This window comes from Tiliqua scincoides, chromosome 5 (assembly GCF_035046505.1).
Source record: "Tiliqua scincoides isolate rTilSci1 chromosome 5, rTilSci1.hap2, whole genome shotgun sequence".
Classification (NCBI taxonomy): Eukaryota; Metazoa; Chordata; class Lepidosauria; order Squamata; family Scincidae; genus Tiliqua; species Tiliqua scincoides.
This window is the reverse complement of record NC_089825.1, coordinates 3,674,711-3,693,766: the sequence shown is the minus strand read 5'-3', so window position 1 is coordinate 3,693,766 and position 19,056 is coordinate 3,674,711. Positions and strand designations below refer to the sequence as shown.

The 19,056-nt window shown below is 44.0% G+C and overlaps 1 protein-coding gene across 1 annotated transcript in view; it reads left to right on the top strand.

The window, feature by feature from the left end:
• Window positions 1–19,056, top strand: part of SMARCC1 (SWI/SNF related, matrix associated, actin dependent regulator of chromatin subfamily c member 1) — a 129,155-nt gene that overhangs the window by 39,179 nt on the left and 70,920 nt on the right. The window contains exons 8-12 of the mRNA XM_066627421.1: window positions 685–760; window positions 7,305–7,430; window positions 9,610–9,734; window positions 15,234–15,358; window positions 16,639–16,698. Of these exons, the coding sequence (XP_066483518.1) occupies window positions 685–760; window positions 7,305–7,430; window positions 9,610–9,734; window positions 15,234–15,358; window positions 16,639–16,698 (512 nt within the window). The remainder of the gene's footprint in view (window positions 1–684; window positions 761–7,304; window positions 7,431–9,609; window positions 9,735–15,233; window positions 15,359–16,638; window positions 16,699–19,056) is intronic.

Genomic DNA, 19,056 nt, shown 5'->3' with positions numbered 1-19,056 from the left:
ACTACCAGCCTGTACAAACCACAGTTTCATATATTCAGATGAAATGGGAAATGGCAGTTGGTTACAAGCTGCCAGCGAAAGCTTTAAAGTCCTCCTTCTGTGTGTGGAGGAGGAGGATGGACGGAATGCTAGAGCCTTTGTCCACCAGCTGCTAGGACACATGATGACCAGTCATGGTTTGTTTTCTCTGGACCAGACAGTTCCTTCATGTTGGCTGTTGCATCAGTCATGAGCTGTTCAGTTAAACTGTTGACAATACCAAAACCCAATTTACATAAAACCTTGACACATTTTCTGACTGTGTTGTGATAATGTAAAATTTTGTGTCTCTTTTTCCAAAATGATTTTTTTAGAATTCTGCTTTAGTGTATAAAGTTTTTAGTGTATGATTTAGTTTTTAGTGTATCTCCCTGGGGCATTTGGTGGGCTGCTGTGAGATACAGGAAGCTGGACTAGATGGGCCTATGGCCTGATCCAGTGGGGCTGTTATTATGTTCTTATTATGTTAGTTTTTTGATGCTTGTCTCTTTGTCCCCCTGGTGGGGACATATGGGGGATATATACTGGTGGGGATATATGGGGTGTTTACAATTTTACCCCCAGTTTCCTGACACTTTGTTATGCTATTGGTGTCCTGGCTGAGCTACCTGAAAGATCAGTATGTATTTTCCTGTTTTCTTTTAGCTATGACACTTGGGTACATGCAGCTGATATAGATGCAGAAATTGAAGACCCTCCAATTCCAGAAAAACCATGGAAGGTGAGAATATTTTCTTTTCAGAATTGTTCTCAAGGTTCTGAAGTATAACTGATAAAATGCCATATATAGTTTCACACATGCTAAAAAGAAAGCAAGCGAAGGAATATTTTTAGAATTGCAATAGATGGACAAAGCACTTTTCACTTGTAGAAAAATAATCTTCCACTGATAAAGGCAAGGCAGGAAAGGGCTCCGTTTTAGTTTGTTAAAAAATAATAGATTTTTTTAATCAAGATACTCCAAACTGATATACAAACAATATAAAAAAACTACCAACGTTTTAAAGTTATGTTATAAATCAGTATGAAGGACATGCTGGCCCTGGTGCCTGAGGTGACATGCCAAATGCTGCATCTTCATCTGGTGATGTGCCAGCCAAATCCTCTGACAGTGTAGCACACCACTCTTCTCCCCTCCTCATTTCTGTTTTGTCCCCCTTTTCCAATCAGTAGAAGTGGGAGGCAAAGGGATCAGTAAAGGATGAACAGTCAGGAGGTGTGGCCTGGAGGTTGAGCTGTCACCTTGCCTGAAAAGCTACGCAGGATCAGCTTGGGTTTCTCCTTGGATGGGTGACCTAAAGCCTCTGGCAAGAGCAGAGGAATGTGGAGGAGTCTGCTGGCAAGAATGGATAGCATCTTGAGAACCAGCCTGTGGTGTGAGTTGCAGCTGCCTGTGAAAGCTTGGAAAGAGTGAGAGTTGTGCAACCAGGACAACAGTTGGGCAGGGAAAAGAATTACCTGGAGAAATGGAGGGTTCTGTGAGTTCTCTCATAAATAATACTTTTGGGTAAAAACCCCTTTTGGAAAAAAGGGGTTGCACAGTCAATTTTTTTTTGGGGGGGGGATCCTGTACAGTCATGGAGCTCATTGAAATAGAACCAGACTGCTGGCACTTAACTCAGTGGTTCCCAAACTGGGGGTTGGGACCACCAGTGATTTGGGACCCCAGTTTTTGGTGACTCAGGAAACAGACAAGCTGATAGTTGACAAGGAAAATGTATTGAGCCCTATGGAAACGGAAACAGAGCAGCATGTCCACATTTATTCATGAGTAGGCAAACCTGTCTTGGTCCACTTCAAAGGATAATTGGCTGAGGGAATGCAACACCACCAGAATGGTCTGACTCTGATGAACAGAAACCTCAACAAGCTCTTGAGAAGGAAGACCACCCTCCCAAGCTGACAAGGAAACTGTATTGAGCTGTATGGAAACTGAGCCACATGTGTGTATTTACTCACATGTAGGCAAACATGCCTTGACTCTTATGGAAAGCTAGGCAAAGGGAAATGCAAAACCACCATAATGGTCCCATTCCAATGAATGTGGAGTTCGACAAATGCTCCAGAAGGTGGTGTTTCCCCCCTCCCCCAATAAAAAGTTGAGTGGCTGGTAAGGTGAAACTTTCTTTTAGTCTTGTAAAGCTAGGTGGGTCCTGATAGTCTTTTTAAAAAGTGGGTCTTGGTGCTAAAAAGTTTGGGAACTACTGGCTTTACTTTTAAAAGGTATCAGAGTACTTTTTAAACTGATCCCTGAAGGGAAGCAGACAGGAGCTGGGCAGCATCCAGTTTGGGTCCTAAGGGATGCAGATGTAAATGTTCTAGATCAGGGATGTCAAACTCATGTCATACAGAGGGCCAAACAGCATTCATGATGCCTGCTGAGGGCTGGAGGTGATGTCATTACACAGGAAGTGATGTCATTAAACAGATCAAAACCAGAAATAAACACTCTGTTCTTGTGTAGGTACTCCTTAGCTGCTAATGACAGGGAAGAAAATGCACAAATCTTGATCATATTTCAATATATGGGAGAGCTCAATTATCATGTGGGCCACCCTTGCAGCAGTGTCACCTCAGCATTGCTCAGCAGCTGAGAGCCTGAGGTCCAGTTAAAAAGCTTCTGTGGGCCGCATCTGGCCCCCGGGCCTTACGTTTGACACCCCTGTTCTAGATCATGGTGGTCCAACACATGGCCCATGAGGCCCTTTTTGGCGGCCCTTGAAAGCCCCTCTGCAGTCGCCACCACTGCCTCGTCATGATTCAGCAGCTTTTCAGTCTCCCTGCTGTGCTGTTCCAGGTTCTCTTTTGGATCTTGCTGAGTGACTTTGATAGCTCACAACCCAGAAGTAATTGGCAGTGGTGACATCACATCACCACCAACTGTGTCTGTGCAGTTCGGGCGGGGTGATACGAAGGTCATGTGGTCCTCTGGCTGTTACATTGGGACCTCTCTGTTCTATTTAGATCAATGTTTCTCAAACTGTGGGTTGGGACCCACCTAGTGGGTCAATTTGAGGTCACGAGCCAATTTCAGGTGGGTCCTCATTCGTTTCAATACTTTATTTTTAATATATTAGACTTGATTACCCACTGTCATTTGGAAGAGGACCCAGCAAAGGGCAGGTTCTTTTATGGATTGTTTACAGGCTGAAGAACAGCAAGTTATTCCATCTCTACAGTGGTCCTTCATAAATGGTTCCATTTCCTTGAATAGCATGGAAAGGGTTTGATAAAGTAAAACACTGAATTTATTGTATTACAGAAGCTCAGTGTTTTAAGATTTGTCTTTTTAAAAAAGCTAATAACTTTATATTACTTAATAACCATAATACAAAAACTGGAAATAACTGTTTTTGTTTGAAAGGAGCAATTGGTTTTGGTTACAAGTCTGGAGCTTCCTGGCATATTAATTATGTCAGGAAAAGTGATGATTTTGTCAGTCTGTTGAAATATAGACAGACCAAGCTGCCAGCCTTATTAGTGCCTTCAGTGCAGTGCAGTAACTTGAGGCTGATTTCATTTGTTGTGAGAAAATAAGGAAGCAGTTTCAACAGGAGTGTCTCTTTTCAGATAATTGCTCTTCTTTGTGTAACATGTGACAGTTTTTCCAGATTCATTAATTCATTTGCCTACCATCAGCAAATTGTCTTTACGTGAGCAGAATTAAGGTGAAGAAACGGTGGGGATATTTCTTTCAGTGGTCTGAGCTCCTGAACTGAAGCATCATTTGCATTGACAGTCAACCGTGATAGCAGTGCAGAGCTGCTTGTGATGTTGCTTCCACTTCTCCTTCGTGGAGCCCCCTGACTGGTGGGCTGTCCCCTTTTGAATATAGCACGTGGCTTTGCAGTGGATCAGTCCTTGGCATCTTCAGCAAGAAGGACCTCAGGTGGCATGGCTGGAAGGAGCACTAGTCTGGAGCCAGGGGCTTCTGTATGCAGAGCTGGACTGCCAAGTTGCAGCTGGCACCTGCCCAGAGTTCTTTCAGAATGCTGCTTCACTCTGGTCTCTCTTTCTCCCCCTTCTCTCTGGTTGCTCCCTGTTCCTGGAGGTGATTTATCCTTTGCTGTTCTCCCAGATGTCTGTGTCTTAAACCTGGATACAGACACGGAGGCAACATGGGAGAAGCCCGGTCAGTGTTCCCTGTTATAGTTGCTTCTGCTGTGTGGAGACCTTCTGTGGCTGCATGGCAGTGGGGTGGGGCCTCCAGGTGTTCCAAGTAGCTGAGCTGCACAGCTGTGCAACTTAGGGGGAACAGTGAGTCTTGGTGCAGTGTAAATGTTTTTTGCTGAATGAAATAGTTACACTTGAGTGTTTGCTGTAAAACTTAGTGGTTCACAATAAATTAAGAGGTAATTTTATCCTTAACAGTCCATCTGAAGTTGCCAATACTAAGTGGCCTGTGTTGGTAGGGAGAGGCTGAGGTTATCGATTCATATCCTTCTTGCTGAGCAGTGTTGGGGTGCCACATTGAGCTGGGGCATCCCCCTTACAGGAAGAGGCTTCAGTATTTGGGGCTCTTCAGTATAGAAAGAAAGCGCCTGAGGGAGGATGGAATTGAAATTATGCCTGGGGTGGATAGAGGGATGTCCCACACCAGAACCAGTAAAATTGACTAGTGGGAGAGTTGGAACAAAGGAAATATTTCTTTACCCAGTATGTAAGTAATCCATGGAACTCTTTGCCACATGATGTAGTGTTTGCACATGGCCTAGAAGCCTTTCAAAGGAAATTGGACAGAGTTATGGATTCCATCACAGATTACAAGCCATGATAAGTTTATGCAACCTCTGGATTTTAGAGGTAGTGTATGTCTGAATGCCAGGTGCAAGCTGGTAGCAACAGGATGCAGATCTCTTGTTGTCTTGTGTGCTCCCTGTGGCATCTGGTGGGCTGCTGTGAGATACAGGAAGCTGAATTAGTTAGGCCGTTGGCCTGATCCAGGAGAACTCCACTTGAATGTTTTTATACTCTTAAATTGCTTGTAGGTGGTAGAATTTAGGGTCACACCTTTTAATCCAGGATCAGACCAATCTAAAGCTATTTCTCTCCTGGAGAATATTCAGTGCAAATGGATCTGCAAACATCACATAAAGTCATTGTGTAACTCCACTTGCTTTAATCTTTCCTCCTGATCAAATATATGCTTATAATTCTCCACTGTACGTTCATGGCAGGATCCCGCCTCCCCCAGAAGTCCTAAAGGTGATCTGTGGTAGGTCCGCGGTATGGCTGACCTACCCCATTTCAGCAGAGACTGCAAGGAGCATTGACTGGCTTGGCAGAGTCGGTTTATTCTGGTCAGGTTCTTAACATTCATCACGTTGAGGTTACTTCACAAGGACCTGATCACACAGCTTTATCAGCCTTAAGAGTTCAAAGTGCAGCATTCATCAGGAATTCACAGTCAATAAGAGTTCAGGGTACAAAGTTCAATCAGAGTCCCAAGGTTCTTGTTTAACAAGATCTTCAGAGCTGCCTCAAGGGGCATGGTTAGCGCGGTTGCGGTGGCATAGGGGTATATGAATGATGGGGCAAGGTGCTAGTGCTCTAGCAGCTGTTCCTGGGTTGACTGGCCATAGTTCTGAGGTGCCCGCCAACACCTTGGGCATGTCCTCTGGCGTAAGCAATCCGCTGGTTTCCCCGGCAAAGAGGTTGCCCCACATGTCCCAAGTTCGCGGCCCCTCTCCCCCAGCTACTGTCCACCCTCTGGTCCCTGTAAGGGGCAGTGGTTTTACGCTTGATGGAGGGGCAACTCCCACCCCTTTCCAGTAAAGGGAAGGTAAGGGGTTTGCAAGGCCATCCCCAAGGAGCCCGAGGCCCAGGAAGAGCGACTGATCCCCACAGTGGTCGAGCGTCTTATGAGCTTAAAGGCTGGGCTCTGGAGCTCCCCCACTTCTTGTGAGGGCCTGAGATCTTGCGGGATCTCAGGCGTTCCTGGAGCCCAGATGGAGCCAGCCACAGCCAGGAACAGCTGAGTTTCGGCCCTACTGCCACTCCTGGGCTGGTAGCCCTGTCCCAGGAGTGTGCCTCTCAAGTCACGTTGTGACTCCATGCTGGTGGGGCTCGCCCACCTACTGGGTTGCCTGCCATCTTCCCAGTCAGCGGTCCCTCCGTTTCTAGACCAGCCTCTCTCCTGTTGGCCAGGCTCTTCCTTGCCTGGGCTCAGATGCAGCACGGGCGTCCCTGCCATGTCTACCTTGGTAATGAAGACTCCTTGGTAATCATAATAGAGGTCCTGGAGAAATCTCAGGCATTTAAAGAATTGCTGCTGGCATCCAGGTCTTAGAAGTATTTTTCCACCTTAGCTGAGTTGCTTCTGCTGCTGCCACTTATTTAAGGTCGATAGGTGCTGTATAGAACATAGAATTTTACTCTCCCTGTGTTTTATAAACCAGGGAGGTATTGGAACGAAAGTGCAGCAATAATTTGAAAAGAGAGCCTACCTTTCCCAAAGGCTTTTTAATCTGTAATAGAGCAAATGTAGAGAGTAAAAGAGCAAATGTGATATAATGACTAAGAGTGCGAGTTGTTGGCTGAGAAACCTGGTTCATCTCTGCCATTTTCTTATCAGGGAGTCTTTGACAAGCTGCAACTCTCTGAGTTCTTTTCTTGCAAGTGTTACTGAGATGCTGCATGGAAGACATTATGAACACTTTGTCATGAGCTGGTTTTTAAAGAAAAGTATTTGCAAAAATTGCAAGAATAGCCAGTAGGTAGCATGGAATGGGATAAAAGAGCCATATGGCTGGATGAAAAAGCAGGCCGGGTGAGTTTAGGGGTGTTTAAGGAGGTAAAAGAAACTTTATTGCCAGAATGCTCTTGGGGAATCTTGAGTAGAGAGAAGATCGTTCAGTGCCAAGAGAGGGGACAGCTGTCAAAAAACAGGAAGACAGACAGACAGACACGTCAGTGAGGAGGCAGGGTTGGGGTGACATTAAGTTGGAAGTGATGCGTTTGTGTATCTTGGTGCTTGTCAGATTGCTCTATACCTTCAGAAAACAGGTAGCAACTCAATCGCTGTTTTTTACGTTGTTTTACAGAGTTTTCACATTATATATATATATACAATATACTTTGTATATTTCTCACATTGTTCATATGCAGTATACTTTGTATATTGTGAATTTTATATAATGATGCTACATCTCACCATACGATTAAATTAAACATCCAGTGCAGATTCCCTGTCCACATTCACTCCATTTGTGAAACCATCAGCATGAGAGAGATTGTTATAGATATTGTTATATTTGCTTTTACAGGTTCATGCCAAATGGATCTTGGATACAGATGTATTCAATGAATGGATGAATGAAGAAGATTATGAGGTGGATGAGAACAAGAAACCGGTCAGCTTTCGCCAACGAATCTATATGAAGAATGAAGAAGTAAGATTGTTTGCTTTTTCTTTGAAGTTATTTGATTTTTCTCTAAACTGTTTTGTGAACTTTTTGTTGAAAAGCGGTATATAAATACTGTTAGTAATAATAATAATATGTCTCTACTACTTATGGTGGCAGACTGTTAAGTCTACAGTTTTGATTGTATTCTCATTCTGTGACTCAAAACTAGTATTGGGGGAAATGACAGTATTCTTCTGGAATATTTATGTGGGCATGAGAGGGAGATTTAATTTTTCTGCAGCTACAGGTCAAGGGAACTCTTATAGCTATTTTAGGGAGAGTCAGGAACCAGTTCAGTTTAAATTCCCCTGGGAAAGGAATTCTGATGGGTTGTTAGAATGAAGAGAGACGTTTTAAACTTGTTATGCTACCTGGATTCTTTTGTTTCTTTCATGAAGTCAGTTTTTATAGTCTGAGATTTGTATGTTGGGGAGAAAGCCTCAGTCTAGCCTTCTCCCTGACATGCTGTTTTTCAGTACGCAGCAAAGAAATTCTCTCATTTTGCGTTCAGCCCTGTGATTCTCCACGAGCATACAATGGCTCATCATTGAGTGTGTGAACTATGCCTCTGTGCCGAAGGAGTGCAGGAGCATCTTGAGTGTTTAGAATGCACTTGTTTCGATGCATGCTGAAGTAAGAAGTGTTGGTCTGGAGCATTCTTTGGAATGTACTTGGTTCTGGATACACACAATAAGTTCATAAGGAATGGTCTAGAATGTTTGGTTCTGGATACACTCATTGAGTTCATAAGGAGTGGTCTAGAACGTTTCTAGAGTTGATTTAGATTTAACACTTAAGTTCAGGCCTTTGTTTCCTAGCACAGTGACCCCAACTTGAAACAAATGGCCTCCCTCCATCTGCCAGATTTCCAGCCCTGCTCCCTTAACTGTATTAAAAAGTATGAGGACAGTTTTACTAGAGCAGTGGTTCTCACACATTTAGCACTGGGACCCAATTTTTAGAATGAGAATCTGTCAGGATCCACCAGAAGGGATTTTATGTCTGGAAGTGACATCATCAAGCAGGAAAATTTTTAACAATCCTAGACTGCAGTCCTACCCACACTTACCCAGGAGTACGTTCCATTGACTATCATTGTTAAAAGAATATACATAGTTGCTTGTTAAGAGTACAGATCTGTAACATTTCCCCAAATGCAGTCACATACCATGGTAACATCAAGTCTAATATATTAAAAATAAAATATTGAAATGAATGGGGATCCACTTGAAGTGGGTCCCGACTCACAGTTTGAGAAACTCTGTACTAGAGGATATCTAAAAACAGATTGTAACATGGAACATTCTCGAAACTACTGTTAGCCTTTGGGCTTTGCCAAAAATTCCAAAGGAAGTAAAATTTTACTGAGAGGTTAGAAGGCTGTTCTGTGTAACAAACTTTACACGGGGAATATAGAGCCTGTGACTAGATAGTATGAGGGCTTAATGCAATAGAGTAGCTCAGTAAAATTTATTAGTGATGTAATATATCTAATATAAGGAAAGTGAATACAGTAATGTTGAAGAAGGACCACAGATTGAAGTTGACCAGTGTAGTGTAAGTGTACTCTAAAACAAAACGCACAGTTTAATGACTGTTCAAACAGAAAAGATAAAGATGAGGTATCCAAACTCTTTTATCAAAAAGTATTCAGTGTGTGAGAGAGGATTTGCCATAGGCCTGGGTGCTGACGTCTAGCCTAGACGCCTTTAAAAGGGGATTGGACAAATTTCTGGAGGAAAAATCCATTACGAGTTACAAGCCATGATGTGTATGCGCAACCTCCTGATTTTAGAAGTGGGTTATGTCAGAATGCCAGATGCAAGGGAGGGCACCAGGATGAGGTCTCTTGTTATCTGGTGTGCTCCCTGGGGCATTTGGTGGGCCGCTGTGAAATACAGGAAGCTGGACTAGATGGGCCTATGGCCTGATCCAGCGGGGCTGTTCTTATGTTCTTATGGGTTAGATTCCGCTCCATCTGGGTAGTTGCAGTACTGTGGTAGCATGGAATTTGGGGTGGCAAGAGAGATGCACAAGTGGTGGGCAACCTCTCTATATGTGAGCCCTGGCAGGTCAGTATTGAATGGTGGCAGAGCACATCTCCCTTCAGTGTGGATCCACGGTCCAGTGGAACAGACTTCTGACAACTTACCTTCCCTCACAGCCAGTTCGTAGCCCTGAACGGAGAGATAGGAAGGCAGCCACAGGGGCCCGAAAAAGAAAGCACTCTCCTTCTCCACCTCCTCCCCCAGTTGCCGTTGAATCCAGGAAGAAGTCAGGAAAGAAGGGGTAAGTAGCATGGGGCTTCTGCCAATTGAGATGCTCCCTCTCCTGGACTGCTTAGGGTGGGGGGGGGAGAAAAGGAGGAGAGGGATGAGCCAGCAGCTCAGTGCAAGTCAGCAGTCTATAACAGCCTGCTAATACGCTACGCCTTGCGTGGAGCACATGAATGTTTAATGCTACATATTGAGCCCGTTCCTTGATCATCCAAGGGGAATGTACCTCCTGCCCAAGGAAAGAAACTTGGTGCAGTCATTACTGGCAGGCCACATGCTTCACAGTTGACATGCAGAAGGCCATTAATAAGCTAATTCGCTGTTCTGTGTGGCAGACCATCCTGATGTAACTCAATTAACTTTAATAACGTTGTCAAATTATGCAGTTTCTGAACTTAAAGATAGCAGCCGCTTCCTTTCTTGCAGGGGATTACCTTAAACTGCTTCACACTACATTTTTTAAAGCTGTATGGGCTGCTTTCCTGCCAGAGTTCTGCGTGGAGTTTAATAATAAAATAGGTGGCAAGAAAAAGTATCACAACATACACAATTCAAGCAACACCAAATGAAGTGAGTGTGCATATTGCCAGGACTGAAAGGTTACAGTTGTTCGGAAATAAATTGGTGAAATTGGAGGGAGGTTCATAATATTGAGGCTGCATTGGAAGACCTGTTTTCTGTAGAAGCCCACCTCCTCACAAATTGTAGGGTTCTCCCCTTTTTTTACATTTGGTATTTTGTGTAGTGATTGTATTATTGTTTTATTATTCACCAGTAAAGGAACATCTGGAAATACCATATCTAGGGACTACCTCAACCTTTGAATTATGCTCCTTGGGGGGGAAGTATGACCCTATCTAAAACATCAGCCAAAAATAAATGAGTCTAACCATTCAGTGAAGCAGACTTTATCGCCTCATTTGTTATGTTTTATGTTAATAACTGATCTTATGACCTCAGTGGTGCCCACAAGGCAGTTTCAAATAATTTATATTTGTTGTAAAGCAGTATATAAATACTGATGACAAGAATAATAATGATAAGTGAACACATGAACCAAGCAAACACCAGCGTATGACTTCCAGCTCTAAAAACAGTTACCAAAAAGCAGCTTGCTCAAGTATTAAAAAACGTAAACGCTGCATTTGCAGAAATAATAACTAGTAATGTGCAAGAAATAAACCAATTTATGTTTAGAGCAGCAACAATAACGACATGAGCTCAGTTGTAAGATCAAGAGACCTGCAAATAACAAGATAGTGCACCACTTAAATGGAAGACTAGATTAGAAAATAAAATGGCCAGGCTTAGATCAGATGCTAGCAGATTGAAAGTCATGAAAATAAGGTGAAGAAGGAAAATTCCAAATAGTATCTGATCCAAAAATTCCATTTCAAGGAGAATTGCAGAAGTCCTGGAAATAGTGAAACATCAAATAACAGCAGTGTCAAAAGAAGTTAGCAGATAAGAAGCCAGAATTGCTCAATATAGGCCGAATTTCCAGTTCCAGTGAAATATAAAACACCTCTATCAGTACATAGATGGAGAAATTGCAAGAAACGCCAAAAAGATACCTTGGAATTCTGGGCAAAATTATGGGACGCTCCAACAGATTGCAACAAAAAAGGTCTGGATTTTGAAAAAGGTCAAAACATGTAGACAGCAAATTCAAGATTTAAAAATCACCCAAGTGAAATTAATAAGTAAAAGAGTAAAGAAAATTAAGAAATAAAGAGATTTGTACTGCAGGAGGTGGTGATGAACTGCATGGCTTTTGACTGACAAGTCTCTGTAAGCAACTATCAAAACAGTTTAAGCATATTTTGCAAGGAGGCAATACTGCAGAACGCACCTCATAATGCAAGATCCAGCAAAAGATGCAGTTCCAAATAACCTGCCTGCCAACCATGTTTAAATTATTAAGAGTGCAATCCTAACTTGCACTAGAATCAGCCAGGCCTGCACTGGATCCAGTGCAAGTTTGGGGCCAAAAGCAGTGCAGCCAGAGGCAAGGCGAAGCGGCTCTAATGGGTCTATTCAGGTCTGCGCCATCTGGTGAAGTGGTGCAGATCCAAGTAGCCCAGGACTGCCCTGGACCACCCAGGAACAGGTCAGGATCCGGCATAACTGCTGGATCCTGCCCCACCTCCTGTTCCCTACCTGCCTCCTCCCTGCCCTCCCCACGCCCCCCAGACCCCTGTGTCAGCTGAGCTTGGCTGACACAACTCACCTTTTCTCCAAGGCCTGCATTAGCACGGGGATAATGGCACACTTCCATGTGCCACCTCTTTCCCTAACAAGTGGCGCAGGCTGGAGCAAGGGACTTGCATTGGCCCAAGTGCATTGTAAGATTGCATCCTAACTGGTATAATAGCAGATGAAATAATGGAATACCTGTTAATCAATAAGCAGCTACCAATTGAGCAGAAAGGAAATTGCCCGGACACTAGAGGCACAAAAGACCAATTGCTAATTGACAAAATGATTTTAGAAAATAGCAAAAAAAGAAAAGCAAGTCTAAGTGTTGCATGGATCGAGAAGGCTTTAGACTCTTTGTCTCATGCATGGGTATTATAATGTACAGGTTGAGTCTCATTATTCTTGAGGGTTCCATTCCCAGAATTCAAACTAGACATTGCTTTAAATGTATCTGTTTGTTCTGCCTGCCTCTGGGGCAAACCAAAGTAATCCCACTGGTGATTGGCACCCTCAGTTGTATTCCAAAACACCTTGAAGAGCATCTGTATAGCATAGGGGCCACAGAAATTACCATCAATCAACTGTAAAAGGCAACTTTACTGGGAACAGCTTACATTTTGTGATGGTACAGGTCCAGCCTTGTTGTACACAGATTTTTTATACACTGATTTGACTCAACTGAATGGTCCCTGCAAATGAGAAGGAATGTGCTGATCCCTGGAGAAGGGAAAAAATGCATCCCTTTAAAATCACAGTTTAAAAAACTGCTTTTTACTGTTGCAGAGAGACAGTCATACAAGTGATTACAGCAGTGCTATTCAAACTGGGGCGTCACAACACCCCAGCCTGAGGGCCCTGGTCTCTGCCCCCTTAAGGGGCGGGGGAAGGCAGCGGCACAATTCCCAGGATCCCCAGGATCGCGCCACTCAGGGGGCTGCAGGGGCTTGGGTGCACTTACCCAAGCCTCCTGCCGCCTCCCTGGGGTGCGGGGAGCCCAGTGTGACGTCTGGCATTCCGGGGGCGGGGCACAATCTCCGCATCCACTTTCCCTGCTGCGGGGAGCTCTGCCAGACGTCACACTGGGCTCCCCGTACCCCAGGGAGGCGGCAGGAGGCTTGGGTAAGTGCACCCAAGCCCCTACAGCCCCATGAGCGGCGTGATCCTGGGGATTGCGCTGCTGCTGCCTTCCCCCCACCCCGCTGCCTCCTCCCCCTGCCCCTGCAAGGACTTACTGGCTCTCAAACTCTCCCAGAGAGTTTCAGAACCACTGGATTACAGGTATAACCTAAGTTTATTATCCTAAACCTAAGTTTAGTCAGTATTGGCAACCTTCAGTCTCGGAAGACTCTGGTATCACGCTCTGAAAGGTGGTTCTGGCACAGCGTCTAGTGTGGCTGAAAAGACCAATTTTCAGTTTATATAAGTTTAGTATAGGATAAGTTTAGTATAAGATTTTTCTATCTCAAAGCTGAGGCCCTTTAAAGGGCCCTTTAAATTAGAGGAAAACAGTCCTTTAATAATGCCAGAGAGGACAACTGGCTGACAATCCATCAATCATTCTCTCTGCAGGCTTCACTCCTCCCTTCCCAGTGAAAGAAGCAGTGAAAGAAGGCTAAATGGCAGTGATTATCACCTTCTCCATTCTTTCCCCCTTGCTGGGGCTCCTGGTGAAGGGAGAGACTGCTGCTTCCTAGTGAAGTCTAAGTGCCTGGAGAGAGACTGATTGCCTCTGTGTGCATTATATAGATCAGCAAGGCTGTTTTAAATCACCAGAACAAAGAGATTTTGTTTTTTAAATTGATTTGCTATAGTGCGTTTTTTGCCATCTAGGTGAGTTCTTGGAATGGAACCCTCGCGAATAATGAAACTCAACTTGTATTTATAATATCAAAATAGGATAAAAGCCAGTCATCCAAGGCCCTTGGGAAAGACTGGGTGTTTGGGTTAAAAAAAAAACCAGTCTATAACACCTGTCTAAGTGCTAAAATCTCATCATCATCATAATACATTTCAAATGGGAACAACTTGCTGGAGAAAGCATGAAAACCACAGTGAGATTGTGTGCAGCATGCATGCCGTATTTAGATGCTGTGAGAAAGCTGCATATTATTATTACACATTATGATCGACGTACAGTTTTCAAACACGGTAACAGATGCGAAACCTTAGAAGTCGTCGCAAACTTAGGGGGGTTTGGGGTGCTCAGAGTTCTTGGTTCTTGAACCCTAAAGCCCTCAAGGCCCCTCTGTTTAGTAGTACTGCCACCACCCTGTATGTGCCAGTGTCTCAGTCCAGGGACACTGAGACCCTCTAGGCTTAATTCTATCCCTTGCAGGCACTGAGCACTTTCTCCAAATAAAGCTTCAGTCCTCAAGTTACTAGACCTCAATGAGCACTTGGTAGCTTGCTGAACGGCTAGGCAGGATTCTGAACCTTTGTCCCCAACAGGCAATGAAACACCTTAGTAAAAGATATTTTAGTTTATTAAGTACATAAGGTTACATAAAATTACAGTAAGGCAGCAAATGCTAGAGGCATAAGCATCTAGGAAATGTATCAACAATAAAATAATAAAGCTAGCTGGCTATCTATTAATCCCTATCTCTCACCTGGTTCAGCTTCTGTTTTAGATGTTTTAGCTCCAGGCTACCTGTGAGGCCAGATGCCCATGTTGGACAATGGAGCTCACAAGCGTGCAGGATGTTGCACCCAAAAACTCTGTCCAAGAAGGAACCGGACACACCCCTTGGGCACTCATTATTATACTTCTCATGCTAATAGTACTGAGATGACTTCATACTTATTTAGACTGTCCAATCAGAAACTTTTGAGGACAGAACCTTCCAGAAATTGACTTGGTTGGTAGCCCTCTTAGTTCTTACCCCTCCCAAATGGAGATCCACAGCTGCATTTCATCAGCTTGACAAGGCGCCTTTCTGTCTGCAAAGGTGCTAACATTCCAATGGGTTGTAATTTTTGTTGTCTGTCCTTTCTGTCCTTTGTTTCTTTACTCACATTCTTGCAGCTAGGAACTGCGAGCCACTTCTCCGTAACTGACTTAGTTTGGTTCAGGCTTCACATGCTAACCAAGGCCTAACATGTACATATTCATGACAGTCATGTAGGAGTGTGAGGGTTGTTTATCAGATGGAGGCATATTGCCCTGGGCTGCTTTCTGCTTAACACTACCCAGAAGTTTCCCATTGGGACATGTACTTTTTCTATCTAGGTGAGGCATAATATCGTGGTAGCACAAAATGTAGTTGTCAGCAGCATTCTTTCCTGACAGTTACTTGTGATTACTCTGTCTTAGACAGACAAGTCTGTATGGGAAAAGACGAGGGCAAAAGGAAGAGGATGACCAAGAAGATCTTACCAAGGACATGGAGGACCCAACCCCTGTGCCTAACATAGAAGAGGTGGTACTTCCTAAGAACGGTACAGTGTTCCAAATACTTAGGTCTTTCTTAAGGTGTGTCTAAGTTCCCTACATGGTTTTAGTCTGATCTTTCCCCAAGTCTGCTGGAGTGACTTGATGTTTAATTGGTATTTCTGGATATTCTTATCCAGAGCAGACAATTAATTTAGTGTGTTGCAGGTACAGTACGTAGGATACATGTCTATGCATCTTGTTTCCACATTCATGCCACAGGTTTCTTCTAGTCCCATAGAGCTGGAGCAAAGAAGTGACTCCTGCTTTTTTACTCCTGTTTATTTATTTATTTTTACAGTTTTAGCACTAATTTTGTGGCTTTTCCATTTAGACCAGTCAGGACAAGTGGCTCACTGGGCCAGCAAAGAAGCTATAGTGCGTGCAAACCTGACACTGCCTATGCGTACAGCCTAGCCTATTTATTTCATTGTGTGCTACTTTATTTAAGACCCTAGTCACGAAATATAAAAGTGTCCAGCTGAAGCTGCTGCCTATTGAGGTAAAGGCTATTGATATACACTGCAGGCATGGGAGGGCCCTAGATGCCCCACCTGGACCTTGTTTAGTCAGAAGGAAAGAGAAGCAATATTATAGTAAAAATGGCTGCCCTTTCAAGACAATAAGCAAACCAGTGCCCTGCCAGACAGAGAGAGTCTGAATAAACTGCTCTCATCCTTCCAGAAGTTTTCTGAGGATGTGATGTTCTCTAATAGTTGGGGCAGCTTTCCCCCAAATTGTTTGTGGCACTGCAGACAGGAAGTAAGGCTTAAATCAAAGGAATAATGGCCATCATCCCCTGGTCTTGGCTTGTGTGCGGTCTGCCCATTCTGGTACTGTATGGGGCTAGTGGGTTGTAGTGATTCAGAATGGGGATACATAATGGAGAGTTAGTAACTACTCCATCTAGTATCTCTCACCCTGATCTTCCTTGTAGGGTTGAAGATGAAATGGATACCCTTTCTGTGGCATCCTGCGATAAGCCAGCTAACAAATTTACTTCAATGTGTTGGTTTGGGATGCAGCTTCATCTTTATAAACCAGATAGTGAAAATGTGTGGGTCATCACAAATCTGGATGCATCTGTTCACATTACCACCCACAGAGAAAAGGCCAGGGTGATTGGGCTACCTTCATACAGTGTAATAGTCCTGTGCTTTGTCAGAGCAGAGGGTGCATACTTTATCATGTGTTCCAGAGGCATCTGGTAGGTCACTGGGAAGAACAGGTAACTGGATTCAACAGGCATCTGGCTTTTCTTACGTTGCTAACTTATTTCATTTTACAGTTAATCCAAAGAAAGACAGTGAAAACACTCCAGTGAAAGGTGGAACAGTGGCAGACCTAGGTAAAACAAAATTCTTAGTTTTTAATTATACCTTCTTCCCTTTTCTTTAACAATGACATTTATGTTTACTTTGTTACTCCGCCTGTTCATGGGTGTGTAAGGATCAAAGTAGAGATTGCTTTAATTGTATCTGTTTACTCTGCCTGCCTCTGGGGCAAACTCAAATCAGATTCAAGGTGGAAAGAGATTCAGCACTTCATCCTTGCTGCAGTTCTGCTCTGGACTGAGTGTCGCTATATGGTCAGTTTATGTTTGGGAAATGTACCAGTGCCAGTGGAAGCATTTTCCTTTAGATCACGGGTGTCCAAAGTTTTTGGCAGGAGGGCCACATCATCTCTCTGACACTTTGTTGGGGGCCAGGGGAAAAAAGAATTAATTTACATTTAAAATTTGAATAGGTTTACATAAATGAATATATTGGAGATGGAACTTATATGAATGAATGAAGGTCTTGCAACAGCTCAAGGCCTATAAAAGGCCTTGCACAAAGCATCACAGAGGTGAAACAGCAAGCAGTGGAGGAAGCCCACAGCTCACGTGAGAGGTCAAACAGTTGCCCTCACGCTGAGAGCAGTTGTGTCGAACCAGTGCGGGCTCCAACAAATCTCTGGAGGGCCAGAGGCTCGTTGGAGACTGGGGGCTCCCTGAGGGCCTCATTGAGAGGCCTCAAGGGCCGCATGCAGCCCCAGGGTCGGGGTTTGGGCACCCCTGCTTTAGATCAGTAACATACATGTGGGTGTGTGATCCAGGTTGGAATTGCAGTGGATGTACAGTGTTGGCTTGCCCCCCCCCCAAGTTCTGATTTGGTTTGCATATCCCCTTACATACTATTTCCAAAATAAAATGGAGTCCAAAATAAACTTGTAGTCCACAGATGTGTTTAATGCAGGAGTTCCCTGGCCCTGGGGCTGCTTGTGGCCCTCAAAGACTCCAGTCCGGCCCTCAAGGAGGCCCCAGTCTCCAATGAGCCTCTAGCCCACTGGAGACTTGCTGAAGCCCACACTGGCCTGATGCAAGTGCTTTCAGTGTGAAGGCCAACTGTTTGACCTCTCGTGTGAGCTGTGGGATGAGGGCTCCCTCCACTGCTTCCTGTTTCACGTCTGTGATGCAGCAGTGGCAGCGAAGGAAAGGCCAACCTTGCTTTGTGCAAGGCCTTTTATAGGCCTTGAGCTACTGTAAGACTTTCATTCATTCATATAAGTTCCATCTCTAATAAATTCATGTAAATTTATTCAAATTTGGAATGTAAATTGATTCTTTATTTTTCCTGCCCCCGACACAGTGTCAGAGAGATGATTTGGTCCTCCTGCCAAAAAGTTTGGACTCCCCTGGTTTAAAGTAATGTGTGTCTTGACAGAAAGAAGAATTACAGTTGACTTGCATCTTACACAAGGGTTATGATCCAGAGTCAGTGTCTAAAACTAAAGTTGTGTATACTCAGAATTACCTTGAAAATCCCTTACATCTGAAAACTGTGTAAAGTTGAGCTTCTTATTCAGGAGGGTTCGGTCCCCAGAACTCATATGGATGGCAAAAATTGCATTAAAGGAAATCCATTTAAAAGGCAATGTCCCTTTGCTAGGCGATTTAAAAACAGCCTTGCTGACCTTTGCTATGTTAAGACAGTCATTAGTTAGACAATCTATCAATCAGTCTCTCTCTAGGCGCTTAGAAAGGCTTCAGGCCAGCAACCTCTCCCTTCACCCAGAGTGCAGTGCTGGGAAAGAATACAAAGTAATTATCTTTCTTTCATGTGCTCGGGGAAGAGCGGGGTCACTTGCCATGAAGCTGTTCTAAGCCTCTGGAGAGAGAATGATTGATGGCTTGTCAGCCGGCTGCCTTCTCTCACATTAATGATGCTATTGTTAAATGACTTTTTTCCTTTAATTTAAAGGGTCCTTCTCATCTGTTGAGATAAAACCACAGGTAAAAAATCTGTGGAAAATTAGGTTACTTCTGTACTGTCTAAAAACTACAAGAGGCCCCCACCTAGTGAGGGAACAGCAGATTCATTTCTCCCATGCCAGGTTCCTTTGGGGACATGTACTCAGTACGTGGAATTGTCTGCACTATTTAAACTTGTGCGGGGGGGGGGGGCGAACATATAGTTGAACTTGCACAAGTAAAGTGCGTGTAAGATGTGAGTCAACTGTATCTATAGAAACTGGTACTTATTCCTTGGAGGGCCCTAATTCTAAATAAGGAAGCATAGTGTGGCAAGTCTTCAAAAGGCAGCCAAGTGGCTGAAAGCCATTGCGGCTCCTCCCCCTTTTGCAACTGCACTTTAAGCTATTAAGGGCCCAATCCTAGGTATTTAAAAGTTGTCACTGTATGTGGTGAAGGGTCTAATTCCAGCTA